Here is a 20,145-nt window from a genome sequence, read left to right on the forward strand (position 1 = left end):
ATAAATTGTTACTCTTTGGCTTTGAAACTTTCTTTTTTATAGACTGTTGCATAGACTGCCCTTTATTTTCATCAAAGGGGTCAAGGGGAATTTATCAAGGGAAAAAATATTGGCACACACAGTAAATCAATGTTCTTCCTTTAACATGTGGCATTTTGAATAGTGTGTTCATGTTCAGAAAATGCTGTGTTATCAATTAAAAACATTTTTTTCTTTACTGTGAAAAGGGTAATGTACTTTTCAAGGCTGAAAAGTATTCTCCATTACTGTGTACTAAAACAGGTGTTTAAATACAGTTTGTAAAATGTGCAAAACCCTGGCTCACAGACAGACAGCTTGTAACAGCTTGTCACACTCTATTAATGAATAATCTCAACAGTACACGCATGTCTGAGAGATGCTCCGATATAGAAGAAAATTAAGGGGTTGTGATAATTTATAGAGACAAAAATACACATTGTCACGAGCAGCAAAGGTGAAACAGTGGAAAAGCAAATCACATTTTGGTGTGATCTCCTCCAGGCTGAGATGCATTTTCTAGTTACTCATTCGCTGATGACAGAAGTTTTGAAAAAAAAATGATATTGATTATATCAATTATTATCTATTCATCTTTTTTTTAACCACTTCTTCCAATTCATGATCACAGGGGAGCCAGAGCCTATCCAGGCAAGCAACGGATACATTCAGGATACAGGATACACTCTGAACAGTATGCCAGTCCATCACAGGGCAGGCACACAGACACGCACACACCAGGGCCGTTTTTCCCACCAGTTTATCTTTAGACTGAGGGAGGAAACCAGAGCACGTAGACGAAACCCACAGGAACTTGGGGAGAACGTACAAACTCTATGCAGATGGCAGGTCTCAATTTGAATCCAGGGCTCCAGAGCAGCAAGGCAGCAGTGCTAACCACTGACCCACTGTGACACCCATTAAATGACGGAAATCACAGAAATTGAAAAACATAATGTAATAGACATAACCCAAATATTCACCAAAAGCTCACAGAGCACGCAAGGGGAACTGGTTGGGTCAGTTCAGTCCCTTGAGGAAACATTCTAGTTGCTAACTTCCACTTTTGCTCTGAGAGGCTCTAATGTCTATACAGTACAAAAACACACACAAAGTCTTTCACCCACAATTGCTATTTGTGCTAACGTGTGGATAGTAAATATGGGTGAAGATAAACATTAAATTAAAGTTAGGTTTATTGTATAAGTATATCAAACCTATATAATTTATATAAATTGCAGACAAATTTTTGCCAAGACGATTTGGAAGGCCTTTTCAGTACTATGGTGGATTCCAGTGACAGTATTGTTGGTGATTAATATCTCATATGACAACATTAGCTTGAAGAAACATGAAAGTACTGTGGCACGGACTGGAAGGGGTGATGTGTACGTGTACCATAAGAATGGTTCTCCATTAAGAGTATAAACTAAGTGCCAGAGAAGCCAAGCTATTTGGTGCTGCTTAACAATGACCTATGCATTTCTGTACCTTGTCCTACTGGTACTTGAGTGGGTTGAAATCCAGCCATACTATCGGCCAGTGCATTACAGTGATCTCCATAATGAAGTGGTTAGTCTACCTTTTTCAACTGGGAATGGGCATTTACAGTGTTGACAGAGTAAGGTAGTGTTGACATATTGACATTGATGTTAGTGTTTTAATTAATGACCAAATCAATTCAGATTTCAAAACCACATCAATGCAATGGACAGTGAGATTGCCATTGACAACAAGAACCAAAACATTATTAACTTGTATGGACTTTTTTAGTTTCTCACATAAGCTTTTGATCTACAGTTGTTAATTGAGAGGCAGAAGTGGAATTCACGCAAAAATGTCAACCTTTGAAAATATCTTGTGCTTTTATCCTATCTTTGAATTTTACAGACTGCAGTTCTGCAGCTAAATTATATTGAACAGTTATATTATCATCGTAGGTGTGTCTGTGCTAGATATTAGCAACAAGATAGAGCCTGCAGGCAGCTAGTAGTGTTGGTGAAATCCAATGATGGAAGGTGAATGAACTTCGAGAGGCCATGTTGCAATACACCTGCCTGCCACATAAGATGCTGAATTCCCAGTCTCTTTCAGTCCATTTTTAACGACAGCTGAAGCTGAGTTAATACTTTCCTGAATGAGAAGCAAAACACTTTCAATGAATGCATAGTTACATAATACATAATGGAAGAGTCTGTCCACTCAGCCATAGGTGTGATTAGATGGGTTATCCTAAATCTGCCGGAAAACCACTTTCAAATATGGCATCTTCAAGAGAAATGCAACAAGAAAAACGATTGTAGACATACTGAAACACATTGACATACCTTAGGTCCAGGAAAACCTTCTCCTATAGGTCCTTTCTCTCCCTGAACACCCTGTGGCCCCTGAGGCCCCTGCAAAAATACACAGGAAAAATGCCAGTATAACTGAGAAAAAACAGGGAGACAAGTAAGGAAGAGGCACAGGACCGCATGTGTCACTAATACTAAGGACAGATTGGCAAACCATTTGCGGCCCAGTGCCATTAGCATCACATAATGCCCCCCCCCCCAAAATTAGACGTACAGGTCTAAAGTTTGCAGTCATCCTGACAGGAACAGCCTCAAAGTTGTGGCTCACACTACTCACATTAAACCCATCAATCTGAATGAGCTTCAGCCCCCGTATAAAACCTGAACACAGAGATTCATTAAGCAACCATTTATTGCAGGTCCTACACCAAATTCAGCAAAATGTCTGACATCATTAGGAAGCTGCTGCTTCTACTTACAGGTAGTCCTGGTTCCCCAATACCAGGTGGTCCGGATGGGCCTGGTCTTCCTTGAAAGCCCATATCACCCTAGGTTACGAGAAATTGACATGCAAAGTGAGATAATGTTGTGTAAAAGTCCTGGTTTAAGGAAACAAACCACAACAAATGGAGGCTGCCACACCACATACAAGGTATTTACCACAATAAATGTACCTGCAAGGGAAGTAATTCTTACAAAACTGTTATTAATTCTGACAATATAACCAGTGCATCACATAATGCAGTATTTAAGTGGAATTTCTTTCTGTGTGCATTAGTGTTGTTTATTATCAGAGTCTCCCACAAGCCTGCTGTCCTGATACTCCTTGAAAACATGATTTATATAGCAGTCATGTCCAGGCCAAAGCATGTAAAACCACAGAAATATACAGCACTTTAAAGAAAAGCAGGTGTGTGTCCTGGGCAGAAAATCTGACCTGCTCCACTTGGAAGGTAAAAAAATTAATGGGAGATGTTTCAAATTCAGTGAATCCCTGGAATCCGTCAAGCTGAACATTTCTTTACAATAGTTAGTCACCCAGATGTACTGTATGTGGGTATATTGTTACAATATGGATAAAAATACAGGTTTTGACAATAAAACATGAACCAGAGGACACAACTGAACTGAGTAATGTTTAAAACGTGTACTACAAGGCATTTTTCTACACAAACCGGTTTGGAAGTCTGGAAGAAGCTATCCAGGGTTCTTTCATTAAATGGCCGGATAAGATGCATGGATCATTTAGCTACTAACAAGAAAATGAACTTGGTGGGTCAAATGCTCTAGGCAAAGATACTAATTGTACTTCAGACCTGTGATTTACCACCATCGGGGTAAATCTATTTATTGTATTTCTGAAGACTATGTTCCACCTTCCAGTGAGGAACATGCTAGCTTCATTCATTAGATGACGTCTTTTCTGTACCTCCCTGATAAATGGACTTTCAAGTTCATTTCATGGTATGCAATTTTTAATATGCATGTCTCAACTATTTGAGTGTGGGATGATGACCTTTACGTGATACTCCTGCTCCTGGCGAGCTGTACTGAAAAACCGAATATCCACTAATGCAACAAAAACCATAAGCCACCAGCTGGGCGTTCTCTCAGTGACCCCCTGGAACAGAAAACCTAAATTGTTTTATTGTCTTCATTGGATACCAAGAAGAGTGCTCCATTGCTGATGACTAGGCAGTAGAAATTGCAAAGATGTCGGTAACTCCTGTCAAGGCCAGATGTTGTTGCAGAGTGTATGAGGAGTAGACTGTTTACAGTACCTTTGGTCCAGGAAGCCCAATTCCAGTTTCCCCTTGAATCCCAGGAGGCCCAGCAGGTCCGCGTTCCCCCTGCAGAACACACCCATGTGGCATCACTGTACAACCACAGTACAACCACAGAAAGAGCACTGGGCCACTGCCTGTTTCTATTCAGCCTTGGAGCTACAATATGTGGGTGTTTTCATAAGCCACAGTACCAAATCAGTCAGTTTTATTATGAAACCTTTTCAATCATAGTAGTTAAAGGACACTCTTTCACTTCCCACAGCCCATAAACATCTAGACTCAGATTACTGACAAATTAAAAACTTCCATTATGTCAGACATGAATTTCATTCACCCACAGGAGATCATATAAAAGAGCAAAACCATTAAATGCTACAGACATGCTTATTTTTGTTTCAATAATTCAATAATCCAGTAATACCTGTACAGAAAATGTTTTTACTTTTTGGAACTTTTGTAGGCCTCATAGAAAAGAAGAATGCTGAAATAATGAAAATTTACAAGCTATTGTTGTTAATGTCTGGGAAAATCTCTCTCTCTTTTTTTTTTTGCTCCAGGCCTTTGCTGGTGTACTTTCAGTAACCTGAGCTGTTGAATTTGAGGAGTGTTTCTAGAGACGGAACACAGGTATTTTCATTAACGTACACTACTGTTAATGGATGATATACACTGCTTTGGGCTGCAGCCAAGCAATTCACAAAACATAAAACTGACTGTCAGTACTTTCTGACTTTGTGGTACATCTGGGAATAGTTTTCAGATGCCCTCCACACTTTCATTTTCAGACATAGTTTTAGATACCAAAATGGAGTCTACTTTTCAGTGTTTGTCTTTCAGATATGAGAGATTATTGTGGTATCCAGCAAATTTTTGGTACTTTTTAAATAATAAAATGGAAAATAAAAGACACTCACTTTCTTCCCCTGTGGTCCCTCTGTCCCAATGTCTCCCTGAGACCCTGGCAGACCCTGTCAAAGAAATCAAAATCAATCAGTTTATTATGGAGTAAAATGGAATATGTGAGTAAAAAGAATAATAACATTGGTGTTTCCATCAATGTTTTTATTCTGACACATTCATTCACATTAAGAAGATATAGTGGTTAGGGGAGTTAGTTCATTTTAAATATGACCACTGCTTGTAAATGTCAGTGATATGTCTTTATCCCTTACCTGGAGACCTCTCGCTCCTCTGATACCAGATGGACCTTCGGGACCCTGTCAGTAGTAGATGATTGATTAATTACAGTGATGTCAATGACACATTTAAAATGCACCAGCTGTGGCCAATAGGGAGACCACCAGGGAGAAGCCAGAAGCTTCTACACGAACCAGTCCGCTATAAATTTGGCCTGTGCTTTAGATCATTGTCCTGCGGAAAGATTTCTTTCTGGTTTCAAGTCTTTAGCAGACCGAAACACATTTTCTTCTTGTATTGGCCTGTTCTTTTTCCCTACGAGCTTATGTGCTGTAATGATTTTGCATCAGATGGAATTTGGTTAAGTCAATAAACGGAAACTACAATAAAATTAACAGAACAGGAATGTGACTCCACAGACAATCATAGATGTGCCCAACAATGTGATGAAGGAGACGGGCATAGTCTTTTTTGTCTTTTGCTATAACCCCAGCTTCTATCCCAGGCCCTGCTGATCTTGTGTACTGGCTTCACATGCCAGGCTAATCCTGTAGTGTTGCACTGACTAAATTGTGAATGAGCTGTGTTTGGAGCTCGGAGTTAATGTTCGGACTATTTTTGGGAACACTTGAAATATGCTGTTACAGATACGCAGTATTGCATGGAAGATGCATATGTTATAGTTAAGTGTTCCAGTCAAAGTGCTTTACAACAGATTCCCCTCTACCACAACCACCAATGAGCAGCCCCCACCTGGATGATGTGACATTAGCCATAGCGCATACATTAGGCTCCTCACACAGCAGCTATCAGTGGAGTGGAGAGCAGAGTAGATGGGGATTATGAGGAGGCCATGGTTGGTAAAGGCCAATGGGAAATTTGGCCAGGATGCAGGGTTAACACCCCTGAAACGCTCTGGGATTTTTAATGATCTCAGAGTCAGGACCTCGGTTTTAAGTTTCATCTGAAGGACAGCGCCTTTTTACATTATAGTGTTCCTGTCACTATACTGGGGCATTAGGACCCACACAGACTGCAGGGTGAGCACCCCCTGCTGGCCCACTAACACCCCTTCAAATTCTTATAACTTCAGCAACCTTAGCTTTCCCAGGAGGTCTCCCGTCCAGGTACTGACCAGGCTCACACCTGCAGAGCTTCAGTGGGTTGCCAGTTGTGAGTTGCAGGGTTATATAGCTGCTGGCTAAGAAAAGAGATCTGTTTAGAAAACAGACTGTTTTTGAAAAACTAGCAAAGCTGCAGAACAGTGTAGGTGTTTACTACTTGCCCACGTTTGAATATATACTGTATATGCAGATATAGCCATTTGCAGTTTTGTCAACAAAAAACAGAACAGTTTCCTTATTTCTGTAATGCAAAATAATCAAGTGTTTTTTATAGAATGAAAATACAGTGAAATACTCACTCTGTCTCCTTTAATTCCAGGGGTTCCACATTCTCCTCTTTCACCCTTCACAAAAATCACAAATATCATTATAAAATGGTACGGGCCTCAAGAGTCCTCAAAAAAACATTACAAGTACATTTAACTTTCACTGTGCAAGACAACCCCTTAAAAATGACAAATCACACAAGAAACAGAAAAATAAGCATAAATTACAGTGGCATTTCAAAAAGGGTTCTGCACCCTGTTGTAAATATAATTGGTTTATTAGAATAGAATGGACCTAAAAATTCAGTTTCACACGATAGGGATCTATCCATCCATTATCAGAAATTTGCTTAGCCATTGTAAGGGTCGTGCAAGCTCAAACCTACTCATGAAGCATAGGTTGTAAGGCGGGACTACCAACAGGGTGAGTCCCCTGGCCACCACAGGACACATACAGCAGATCTGCATGATGTAGAGACACCAATTGTCAGAGATGGCATTAGGAGCACCAGGTTGGACCCTATGCGGCCCTGAGACTGAAGGTGATTGGAACCAATTAGCATCCAAATCCCAAAAGCAAAAGGCAAAAGACGAAGCTGAAACAAGAGAACTAGGTCGGGTAGCCAAAAGAGTCAGGTCAAGTGAATCAAAATCCGAGACGAGAAGCGAGGCGAAGTTGAAGCAGGAGGAAACTAGGTCGAGTAGCCAAAAATCAGGTCGAGAGGGTAATTCTCAATAGTGAGCGGGGACTGAGAGGAGTGAGAGGTATAAACAGGGAAGAGCGTGAGGAATGAAGTTGATTAATTAGCGCGCGGGTGTTGGTGGTGAGAGGTGCTCGGAAATATGCGGTTCGTGACACCAATCAGCCAAGCCTGCGTGTCTTTGAAAAGATGAAAGGAACCACCAGATAGGGTTCCCATGTGGAGACAACGGGAACATGTAAACCCTACACAGAAAGTAGTCCTCACCAGGTGTGAATCAGTACACTAGACCCAGGGGACAGCAGACGTAACCTCCACGCTACCAGACCACCCACACTTAAGAGGTGTCTTAAGCCAAAAATCATAGTTAATAATGGATTTTCCCCTGAGACGCTCAATTGAAAGAAGTTATTATAAAATGGATGGATGTATTTTCTCAGCTGATTTTAATTATGGGAATATACATTTATTATTTAGAGTAACAGCTAAACAATTTACAAATATGTACTTTTTTAAAATACATTTAACACTTTACCTTTTCGCCTTTGTAGCCAGGTTTACCCTACAAGAAAGAGAAATACAAAGCATTTGCTCAAATTGGATCTTTTAGAACACTAAAATAATGACAAAAAACCTTCTAATACACAGAAAACACAGTTCTGAAGTTAAGCATTGCGCTGCATGGAACACGATTCCTGTCCGTTTCCACTTGTTTTTCCACACGTTACCTCTGCGCCTTCTCGACCTGGAAGTCCACTCAGTCCACTTTCACCCTAGAATGAAGAACATTACAGATTTAGCAAGTTCTGTTGAAAATAGGAACTTGTAATTAACATATACTGTACGCAGAAGTCAGTATTATTGCAATTGTCCCACTAAACCCTTATTCTTCAATGACCTTGACCTCATTGTCCTGGAAGCAAGCACTTCAGACAATGTTAGTGCAGCAGGTTCTCTAAAAGAGATAAAAACTATCCAAAACATTTTTTGCAGAATAACATACTCACTACATGACACAGGGTGACAGCTGCTTGTGAAAAGAAAATGGAAGCTTTGTTATTTCACAGCGACAGAGATTAAGGTAGTTTCACGTTCTCACAGAGGTATATAGAGTAGATGTTTTGCACAGGCAATAAATAATTAGAATGAGTAGAGTTACTGTACCTTATGTCCTTTTATACCAGGGGCTCCATCGTCTCCGGGACGACCCTTCTTACCCTGATAAAATGAAAGTACAATTACAAATCAAACAGAATGGTGTAATAATACAGGAACTTTAACTGCTTTGCTTCTCACATATCGTGATGTTTCCCAGCAAAAACTGATAGTGACCTGACAGGAGCTACAGTATATCTTAGAAGACAGAATTCAGTCTTGGAAAGTGAGATGTCAGTGAGCCTGTCTCTCAATAATCCTCCAACATACAACGATATCCGTTTGTATGTTAATGTATTATGATGTGTCTGTTTTGTAAGTGTCTGTAAATATCTGTAGATGTTGTGTTAATTGTGTATGCTTTGGCAACACTGATTTATTCATTGGTCATGCTAATAAAGCTTCTTGAATTGAATTGAACTGAATTGAATTAATAAATCTTGGATTGCACAGTGAACATAGGCTTCAGAAACAAAGCAGAAATTATAACTGAGGAGACTCCAAAGATAATTTGGTTAAAGAGACCCTGTTTCCATTCAGGACATCTGGGCAGGTTTTGTTACTGGAATTTAGTGAGACATTTTTAGCAAGCTGTAGAGGATGAGGTCAAGGCTAAGATGGCTGCAGGTTGTGAGATATCCCAGATAGCCCATGTGACACGTCTGCGGTGGATGCATGTTCTAACTGGCCAGAGGGCTACAGGGGTAACTGTACTATTTCTGCACCTGGGCAACGAATCCCCCTGCCCTTGATGGGAAATGACTTTTTTTCTGGTCATTAAACAGATGACAGTGCCCATTATACAAGCTTTTAAATTGCTCCACAAAGTATGCCTGGAATCCTGCTCTAAAATAACACCTGGATTGTGATCATGCTGTTGTATATCATCACACGATGGGCTTACAAACTACAGGTTTAGCAATACTGCCAAAAAAGATCTGGGAAAGCTAATACACAAATCTGAAGAGGTCTTCTTCAAGTGTTTCATTTTTGTCAGTATAGGACAGGCCGGACCTATATTTGATGTTATATTACGAGATTGATGCGGTTTCAGATTTTTTTTTAATGAAAAGCATATGACTTTTTTTTTACATCTAATGTCTTCATTATCCGCACCATTCTATGCAGTGTAGCATGTTTGAATTCAGATCTGAAATGTTTCTACAGCAAAGCAAAGTACAAAGTTATGGTTTCAAACCTTCGAGCACAGGCACCACATAGGACTACAATATTACATTCCTTAATGATATTCTCAAGACAAACTTCAGGGTCTTTAAATATAGCCAGGTCTTAATGTTTTAATACTGTATGATTTCACTGCCTTTCTGAAGAATTAATTTGAATTACAAACTTAATTACTTAATGGTAGGGAGAGCACTTTATTTTCTAGGTTCAAGGGTGTCCTGTAGGTTGCAGTGTGAGGAGGGAATGATGATCCCTTACTGCTCTTTAATGTGTGTAAAGAAATGTCTGCTAATGTACAAAAACAGACATGAGGATAACAGCTGGATAGTTGTACACATGAACATTTATTCCTTTTTAATGACAGGTTACAGCTCTTCATATATCTTTAAGCTTAAATATACTTCAGCCAACTAGGTCTTTTTTTTTCACTGAAATTGCTTACAGGTGGAGAAGGGGCAATATTTTTTGCAAGGGGCTCAAAAGCAGAATAATTACCCTTCTGATAACAGACCTTACCACAGCTTTTAGATGCATCCTATTTGCCTTCTTTCAACAGGAAGAGTTTTAAAACTCTGTTTTGTACTCATGGTTACAGCAGTGCAGAGGATAAGAAAATACATTATTAAATTTACTTACAGGTGGACCACTGGGACCTCGCTCTCCCTTTTCGCAGACACATTTCTGAGCCAGGGGACACTTTAAAAAGAACAAGATGATAAATTCATGGGCAGCGCAGTAACAGTCTTTTTTTGCCAAGAAATGTATGGTAATTTGCATGGCATTTGCTCTGACAAGCGGTTCTTTCACAAATGTCTCAAATCACACTTGTCTCATAAAGTTCGCCTACTGCAAAATGAGCTTTTTTGAGGAAGGAAGCAAGAAACAGATTTCTGAAGCTGAAATTTGGTTTAAAAGTTTAGATGTTCAATAACCAATAAGAGGTAAAACAGTCAAACTTACCCCTTCATCAGCCAGCTCTGCCTGTGAATTAAAAAAAAACAGGACAATGAAAATATCTGCCAAATAGATCATATGACACACTATTCAAATCTACTTTATGCAATTATGAAACATCTCAGATATGATTCCCATTAGCCTAGGTAAAATAAATAATAGGTCATTGAAAGTTTTCAAAAGCAACCAGTACCATTAATTCCCCCTCTGAGAGCACTAAGGAGTTGAAGCAGGTCATGTCTATGTGGGTTTTCATAATGTTAATGATCTCTTTCGAATGAATGTAGCAGCAAAGAGGACCAAAGGTAGCCAGCACACAGATGCTCTGAATAGAAACCCTACAATATTTAAGCGTTAGAGGTGATACGGATTTTGTCGAACCATCGTAGAATACATTAAATGGTGTCCTACTGAAGAAAATGCATGATCTTTCTAACTTTTTGTCATATTTTGGAGACTCCCTGTACAATTCACTGATGGCTTTGACAACACTACATTTCAGTTTCCCTACGTGCTTATCATAATTAATTGTGATACATTGTGGAAATGAATATACCAGTAGACTCATTGTTTACAGCATTTCTGGAAAGAGAAAAAGACAGGAAAAATTCCTCTGGTATAATACAGTGTCACAAAATACAAAACATCTGATGTACAGCATTTTGTATAATACTGTATATGAACGGTTATTACATCAGGTAAGTGTACACAGAGGAACAATGAACACAGCTACTAAAGGCCAAAATGCTGTTAATAGCAGTGTCCAGAAAGACTCCTTACACAGTCATTAAACATATAGGTACAGTATGTATTGCACGAAGATTATGTGAATGTAAATATTGTCTAAATCTCATGAAAATGGTATTGGCTAAGAAAGAGAAATAGAGCTCAGGTATTTAATGCTAAACATAAATTACTCTGTGGTGAAACAAGGAACTGGAAACACCTGACTGCGATTGTTTTTGACATACACATCACATCATTTCTCTATATCGCATCTGACCAGGAAAAAAAAAAGGAGCTAAGTAGGAGAGGACAGTACATGCATGATCTTGTGGATCTTTGGCAGCTGTTTCTGTTTTTCGGTTACTATAAGCATTCTTGGTTGCTATTAAACTACTTCAATAAAAAAATGTGTCATGGCCTTAGGATGCTTAAACAAAAATTCTGAAATATTAATCAGTAAATTAGTGTGATTCCCACAATCCATTAATCGAACAGCAGTCCATTGTTAAAGGCAATGTGCAGCCGGTCTTGAGATGTGAAATATACTCTTTTTTCTTTGCCCTCAGTCAGACCTCATTCATGCTCTCCTAGAACGGTTAACCAACTTTCTTCACAAATACAGAAATAGTTTAGAAATCTCTCTGAAGATCGAGCTCTCTAAATGCAGCAACATTTTCTACATTTTGTTTTAAAGATGGATAATTAAGAAAGATGGTATTTAAGAAAGAAATGTTTTTGTAATTTTACAATCTGTTCATTCCTATTTAAACAAATAACGGAAAATTAGTAAGACAGAGCTGTTCTACTGAAACGTCCATTTTCATATTAGCTTTACCATCCTTTTTGACGTAGGAAAAACATGGGCATTTCTTTTAGTAACTCTTACATTAGTATCCTGACAATGTGGTGTCCCCTTTCAACCTTTAATCATTAGGATAAAATTAAAATTAACAAACACATATGTGTTACACTATCTATTATCAATAGATCTGTTTTAATAATTAGATCTGCTTTAATTTATTTTAAGTTATTAGTGTTTAAAGAATAAACTTCTAATATTTGTATGAGGTGACAAGTAACTATACATTGTGTCCTGTTTGGAGACCATTCTCAGGTTTAACAAATGTACTTTGCTCTTATTTTTCTTATTTTAAAACACATAAAAAATCACAATAATAATCTTGTCATCTTGTAGCTAGCTAAGGGTGAAAAGTCTAGCACATGCATATGTATAACATGCCTCAACCTGTATAGTTAATGAAAAGCCTACAAGAGAGATCCATTTTACTTTCCAAAATAAATGTTACATGAAATTTTTTAAAAGCATTTCAACAAAGCATGGATTAAAAGCCTTAATGCTGGGGAGGAGACTCAGTTTATACAGTACCATAAGTAACATTGATATTTTCTGCAAAAGAATAGAAACAGGTCACGTGTATATGGTTTTTCATAATGTATATTGTATGTAGGTTTTAATTTATTTATCTTCAGTGAATGTAGCAGCAAAGAGTGCCAACAAAAGCAAGCATACTGGTGGTTTTTGATGGTTGTGTAACACAGATATGTTAGGAAAAAGAAATTGAATTGCATGCTTAAAACATTATCTTTTTTCTCCCTAGAAAATTTTTTCCAAAGTTGAAATTGATTTTATTACTAATATGAAATATGTAGTAAGATAAATCCATGTAAAAATAACAGCTATTATTCCAATAATAATAAGCACCCCATTAGTATTATTAGTGGTGGTGCTGATTTTTGCTCTCTGCAATCAGTGTTGGATGTGCTGAATGTGCTTGGTGGGATTTCTCTTTGGATCCTGACCTCTTTATAACTTCCTTCTGTGTTTGTCAGGGGAAGCAATTAATAAGACAAAAAGACAAAAAAAGTGCTAGGATATGTACACAGAAGTGTGCCCACTGTACACAAGTGTACCCAAGAAAAATGTGTTAAAATTGTATAATCTGCTAGTAAGGCCTGATTCAGAATATTGTGTACAAATTTGGTCACAGAACCACCAAGGATATTGCTGAAGCCGATATCCTGGTAGTATGATGAGTGGAGATCCCTGGATCGAGTAATGAGTAACTACCAAAAGGACTAGATGGGAGGAATTCTTATGTCCTTATGTCATGCCCCTCAGGAAGGTGGAGTTTCATGGAGAAAGGCCCTCCTCATCAACAGAAAAAAACATTTTTTACACTAACTGGTATCCTATACCCTTAATGTAGGAGAAGGTTGTAGCCCCAGCTGACAATTCTACAGCATCATTTTGAATTTCTGAAGAGACAACGGAGTCTTACTGGCAACTTCAAAGAGCTCCGGTGTTTTAAGACTCACCATTTCCTTTACGACTTTATCAACAATCCCAGTGTCTTGCAGGTTATAGAGGAACCTAGAGGCCGGGGAGCTAGCCAGCAGGCGCAGCTTAGCAACGTTGGAGGGCTCATTAGCTGCCCTCGTGATTCCGATGGTGAAGAATTTAACTCCCTGGTTCTTGGCGTCAGCAGTGGCCGAGAAGATGTCGGGGTTCCTGGGGTGGAACACTCCATCCGTGAAGAGCACTACGATCTTGACACTTCCTTGGTTTGACTCCTCTAAGTAGATCTGGGTGAGGTTTGTAATGGCGTAGGTGGTGTATGTACCATGTCCAATGTAGAGAACGGGCGCAACGCGGGACTTGAAGTTCTCAGTTCCTCTCCACTGTTTGAATGTCTGCTCAATGACCACATGGCTGCTGTACTGGAGCAAGGCCGCCTTCCAGCTGAGGCCGCGACCTGACTTGAGGCGGACGCCACCAAGTCTGTCCACCACATCGATGGCGAACTGCTTCTCCCGTTCGTGGTTGTCCTTGGCGCTCTCTGAGCTGTCCACCAGAAACGCCAGCTCGAAGGTGCAGTCTTCATCTAAGATAGCTAAAGACGAGGGGAAGTTATTTAAAAAAATATATAAAATTCAAAGCAAAAATGCTTCTGAGCAGTGGTGTCTTTTGTAAAGGTTTCTCTTGGATCTGAGCCAGAGCACTCGATCAGTGTTATCTCAGTGGTAGACCCAGAGGTAAAAAGAATTATGGCTGTCTAGTAAAGTATAAAGAGCTCTGAAAAGAAATGTCTCCAATGACCCTGATTTCATTACTCATCTTAATCCAAATCTTCATTTAGTTCTAGGGCTTCTTGCTTCATGAAGCAGACTGTAATTCTTTAATAAAGAAAAGCATTTATCTGGAATAGGATCAGTTTGGTTCCTGAAAAATCTGTGACAACACTTCTTATTTCTGATCTTTACAACAACGGAAGGCATGTGTCAAAGGTATGATCTGCTGTGTATCCAGCTTTAATTCTATCATCTTACAGTTCAGCTTCAACGCAGGAAGAAAAGAAGTTACATATTTTATAGACCATAGTGAACCATGTACTACATTGATGTTTTAGATAAAGAAAAACGCACTAGAGACACAGCAGGAATTTGTTAATGCAGCTTCTTAAGAGATAACTCCTACCTTGGCCATCATGTTTCTCTATTGCATTTGAGGACAACAGTTTGTTTTTTACTTTTTTCGCCACACTTCTGTCTTCATAAGGATCCTGCGAGGAGATGGTTTGAAGTCCTGTCACCAACAGGAGCCATGTGAATGTAGGGTACATTGTTTTTGCTCCTGGGGGAGGATTTGTATACTGTAGTTAGGTAAACTTGCACATGAAAACAAAGCATAGTTTTGAAAGTAATAAATCAAACAGACAGGAAAAATATTGCAAAGCAGAACAAATCTATGGTTATATTCATAAAACCTTCTTTGAATTAATTCATATTATTAAAATATTATTCAAACTACAGTGTAAACATGAATGCACTTTGAATTAATATTTGATCCACGTGCATGCATCTTTATACTACAATTGGTATGTTCTGTATAGAAGTGAAACAATCAAGAGTTGCAGTTAACCCGAGAGTATCTTTCAATAAATTAACATTTTAGATAATATTTAACATGTGATTTTGTGATCTTAAGGAGTAGGTAAAAAGGAAAGAAAGCATGGAACAAATTTAAACATGCTGTATTCATACTGGATTCCTTTCGAAAGAAACAGGAAAGTGGAAGATATACTGTATAGTACAAAACCGAACCTTAAAATGTTAAAGCCTTGGAAGTGAGAGAATTTAGAGAGTGACCTTTTAAAAACCAAGATGCTTCACTTACCAGGACCACACCTTCCAGTGTTCAGTATTCTTGAAGAATCAGCTTGTCAGAAGCCAAAGCCAAATAACTGAAGCTAGAGAAGGGGGAGAGGTGAGTCGTGAGTTAATTCCCTGTTCCTGTAGCAGCCATCCTGAGGTTGTGGGCTGGAGATCCTGCGTGTAGCCTTTATAGTGGGAGGTGTGCCAGAAGAGGGAGACCCCACAGCCCAGGGTGGGACACAGGAGAGGGAAGGGGGAGGAAGAAAAAGGATGATAGACATAAATCTGATTAAGAATCACAGGTCGTGGTGTCATTGCCTGAACTGATGCAATTTCCTTGTGAATGTAAGGCTACATTCTGAGTTAGGAATAGGATGACAGCTGGAATACTTAACTATCATGAAATGCCCCTCCGTACATAAAGTCGTATCAACAACTACACCAGATAGTCTTCCTAAAGGTCTTCGGATAGTGTCGTTTTCCCACAGAAATAACAGCTACCCCTTTTGCAAAGCCTGAATTTCTCTTAAAGCGTTTGTCTTCTGTTAAGGCAAAACAGGGTGTGTTTGTCAAAATGAGACAAAACAGATTTAGAAAGAAATGGGCTTTTTTCACCCTGACTTTTTTCGCTGGGTCAGTTCCAATAGAGGCCACAATTGCAAGCCAATAAAACCTCGCTATCACATACCATGAGCCACCCGAGTGGTTGTCATGAGCTCTGAGGCCAGCACCCTGTGATTATCACTCCTTTCAGGTCACTGCAAATAACGGTCTTTTATTTTTATGAGAAACGTATTGTTCAAAGTTTGTTAGGGGATCATAAACAATTTTCCAGATTTCTACTAGTGAGTTTTTTTTTTCTTTTGTGTAAATAAAAATCTGGATCAAAATGAGCGTTACCTGTCATAGTTTGATTGTAAGTTCTAGTAGGGTTATTTGGACTTCAACTTTCTGTCACAGCTCTTGGGTGCTTGAGTTGAATATATTTAGGAAAAAGTACAACTAATTGTTGTTTTCTTAAATTAGGTATTGTTTATTCGGGTCCCTCCCTGCTCATGGGTTCTCTGTACAATACTTTTATCACATGGAGCGGTAATTTAAGGCAGTAGTTTGACATGCAGTTTTTTTGGTGGAGGAGAGATGAGAAATCAACATCTGTACAGATGGTCTCGTTCATATGGGCCTTCATGACCTGTGAGCTCCTCAGCAATCAGTTGTTTTTAACTCTCTCCCTCGCCACTGAGACTGAACAACTGAAAAGGCTTTAGATAGATGTGACACTCATTTTGTTTTTCACATTTAAATGGCGAAGACAAGAAGAAAAACAATTACTTCTGTACATCTACTTGTCTGAAGAAATGCTCTTACAACTTTTTTTTTGAGTAAGGAGGTGTGGCCAAGTTGTACAAAACACTTAAGAGTCCTGTATAGTCATTAAAATCTTACATTTGTTTAATTTCTAAAGATGTTAACACATTTACAGCATATTTGAAACAAATGGATTTTTTTCATATTTGCAAGATGCAGAAAAGGGTAGGAAAGTCACAGGCGAAAATATCTGTCTTAATTCATTCTTCAGTCGGTGTGTGAAGAGCTGTACTGTAACATGAGTACTGGTATGAATTTCGTATGACATTGATCCTGTGCTGACTGGTTTAGCACTCGTGCAATCCCCTCTTCAATTCCTGAGCCAGCTGTGCTTTAGGTGACAAGGATTTTTATTTTAAACCTGGAGGCAGAAAGCAATCAGAGGTGAGCTGTCAGAAAAGAATGCTGCATTGAAAGATGGCACCACAGAAATCCCAGCCCCAAGACCTCCTTATTTTATGCACAAAAAATATCAATTCTTGACACTTTGTGACATGTTTGATTCCAGTCATTAAGAACTGTGTAAAATCAGGTAACGTTGCTTTGCTTTTGTTGATTTAAATGTGAATTTGAGAAGATTGAAGATAAGCAACTACTGTCTGAAAATATACCTTTTATACTTAGTAGTTCAACAGAAAACTGTGGTTAATTGTCATTGAACCTTGTTTTAAAACATATATTCAATGTTGTTTTGCTCATTAAAAATAAATAACCATTACAATTACACATTAAATATTACATACTACAAATAAATATTAAAATGCTGTGAAGAATACTACAATGTTTTCTTTTTGGCTTATATTATATCAATGCTTCTGAACAGTTATACAGGGATCTCCTAATGTTGGCCAATTTGAACAACTGCATCCTGAAAGTTGGTAACTTTGGACCAGCGAAACTCCTAACAGATTAAAATGGAACCTCTGGGATTACAGCAGTACATGGCAGGGAATGAATATCATTAGTGTCCGCCACAGGACATGCAGTGCAATGCAAGGATATTAAATTAACACCAGACACAATAATACCCTTTGTGCACTATTGGTGCTTTTTTGTTTAGAGATGGGAAACTACAGTAATACATTACTCAGTTCAAACTGGTTCATACATTCACTGGATGAACATAGCAGTTGAGCATTGCCTTTCATGTACCCTAAGGAGACTGATAAGACCAGTCTGGGATCCACACCAGTGCAGAATTTGGTGGTTGAGTGGGTGTCAATGGGAGGCAGGAGAACAAGGTAAAGTGAGAATAGGTAAGCTGATCTGAAAAGGGAGGCCAAAAACCCAAAATGGAGGATGCTCATAGGGAATTCTGGGGGGGACACACCAGGGAAAGTTCAGAAGGTAGAAACCTGCAAATGAATGGATATGTTGGATAAGTCATGAGCTGGGGAAAGGTTTGAAGCTAGAGCAATATCTGATAAAGGATGCTTAAAGAAAGGTTAGTCTAATTGTGAGCTGGAGAAGTAAAATGCAGACTTGTTGGTTTGGTCTTCCGGTTTCTCCACAGCGTTGTGAGTGGCAGCGCACTTTCCGAAAGACATACCATAAATGACCAGCACAATCATCGCGCCCCCTGCATGATCTTGGGTCAAGTATGTGTGAGCTGCTGGATTGGGATTTGCAGCTGATTCAGAGGCTTGTGTTGCAACAAAAAGTACGAGGCTTGGTAGTGCCTACGAATGGTCTTCCCTTTTCAGCATGGAGCCTCCCTCTACTCGTTCTGCAAATGCATCTTCACAAACACTATAGAACACTACAAAATGATTGTGAAGAAAGTGTTAAGAGCACGGGCTTCAGATTTTTCAGACACACACACATAAAGTGCTTCAATCCAAATATCTATAGTGCTCTCCATTCGGCATGTTGTATGTTTAACTTTGTCAGTAAAATGGCTGTAGAACTTCACTTTCCCCTTATACTTTTAATTTTTTAAAAAAGTTTCTTCAAAGTATGAAAAGTTGAGCTTTCCTTATTTTTTAAAATTGAAAGATTAATTTGCCAAAATAATTCTGCATAAAATTCAGAACACCATTTTATTTGATCACTGTGACACAATTCTATTTTTCTAATTTTACACAAGTATAACAATGTAAACTGCACCTTATTCAGAAATGACTCTAATGATTGTTTCTTTAAATTACACATAGCTAATGGTTATATTGCCTAGCTAATGGTGACTAATTTAAGCTTTCATCTGCATTAGTCCTTGCAAATAAAATATGTAATTGTCTTTCCCATATTGGATACATTTTTAAAATGTCTTTCAAAACTCCTATTTCCTAATCAGTTGGGTATCGTATTTAAATTTCTCACTGGTTCTTGCAGTGCTTGTAGCCAATTTAATTGTAATTTGTCATATACTGTATCATTATATAAACATCTTTGGAATATACTGTAGCAGTGCAACCATTTTCTTATTCCATCAAACACATACAGTATAACTTTATCGTTTAATGTGCCTGCCACCATTTGGCTTAAATTTACCAGTTTAAGGTGAGTCCCACTACAGTACATTCCGAATTTCATGTTTTATCTTGTACAGGTATGTAAAATATTTAATCTATAGAATGAATTAAAAAGCAATATATAATTAATCTCTTGTCAAAGCAAACAAAGACAAATGAAATCTGAAAATGAAATGTTGCACCGTATTTTGGATCAGTAGTATAATTTTAGCACTGTGCAATTTATTTCAGTTAATTTAAACAAATTGTCAATTCTCTGTTTTGGCCACAGTGCGGTTTTGGCCACAACATTACTCCTATCCAAGCTAGTGTGTTTTATTTTTGGCTTTTCACAAAAGACATTACAACTTGGAAGGCCTGTTTCCAATAACATGAAATTTTAAGTAGCAGTTGAATAACTGCTTATTCACAACATTGTGTGTGTCATGTGCCTTTAAAAAAGATCTAAAATACTTTTCTTTTTGTAGGTTGAAGGACACATGATTTTGCTTAAGTGAAGAAAACATCATATTTAAAATTTTCACACCCAATCATTCTGGATTTCATGGCATTATCCCCATATCCACCTCTCCACACTGCTGTCAGCAAACATGCTCTACCAAACATGTTACACCCTACAGCCAACAGGTGCTTTTAATACAGAGTACTCCCAGGACAATCCACAATTAAAGAAGCGGTCATATAATGTTATGGAATGCATTTGCAAAGTGAGGTGAGAACAGTATTTTTATATGGCTCTCTAGCCATCATGACAATCTGATACACTTCAGGTTTTATTACTTCAAC

General features: G+C 38.4%; 1 protein-coding gene across 1 annotated transcript in view; it reads right to left on the bottom strand.

Annotated features, from left to right (window-relative positions):
• The window catches only part of col28a2a (collagen, type XXVIII, alpha 2a), a 31,566-nt gene extending 15,867 nt beyond the window's left edge, over window positions 1–15,699 (bottom strand). The window contains exons 1-14 of the mRNA XM_088605377.1: window positions 15,543–15,699; window positions 14,844–14,999; window positions 13,685–14,259; window positions 10,628–10,648; window positions 10,304–10,363; window positions 8,492–8,545; window positions 8,056–8,100; window positions 7,863–7,889; window positions 6,660–6,704; window positions 5,272–5,316; window positions 5,014–5,067; window positions 4,094–4,162; window positions 2,792–2,860; window positions 2,346–2,414 (exon numbers count right to left, since the gene is read on the bottom strand). Of these exons, the coding sequence (XP_088461503.1) occupies window positions 2,346–2,414; window positions 2,792–2,860; window positions 4,094–4,162; window positions 5,014–5,067; window positions 5,272–5,316; window positions 6,660–6,704; window positions 7,863–7,889; window positions 8,056–8,100; window positions 8,492–8,545; window positions 10,304–10,363; window positions 10,628–10,648; window positions 13,685–14,259; window positions 14,844–14,988 (1,278 nt within the window). The 5' untranslated portion in view covers window positions 14,989–14,999; window positions 15,543–15,699. The remainder of the gene's footprint in view (window positions 1–2,345; window positions 2,415–2,791; window positions 2,861–4,093; window positions 4,163–5,013; window positions 5,068–5,271; window positions 5,317–6,659; window positions 6,705–7,862; window positions 7,890–8,055; window positions 8,101–8,491; window positions 8,546–10,303; window positions 10,364–10,627; window positions 10,649–13,684; window positions 14,260–14,843; window positions 15,000–15,542) is intronic.
• Between the last annotated feature and the right edge of the window lie 4,446 nt (window positions 15,700–20,145).

This window comes from Lepisosteus platostomus, chromosome 14 (genome assembly GCF_059453375.1).
Source record: "Lepisosteus platostomus isolate fLepPlt1 chromosome 14, fLepPlt1.hap1, whole genome shotgun sequence".
In the NCBI taxonomy this organism is placed as follows: Eukaryota; Metazoa; Chordata; class Actinopteri; order Semionotiformes; family Lepisosteidae; genus Lepisosteus; species Lepisosteus platostomus.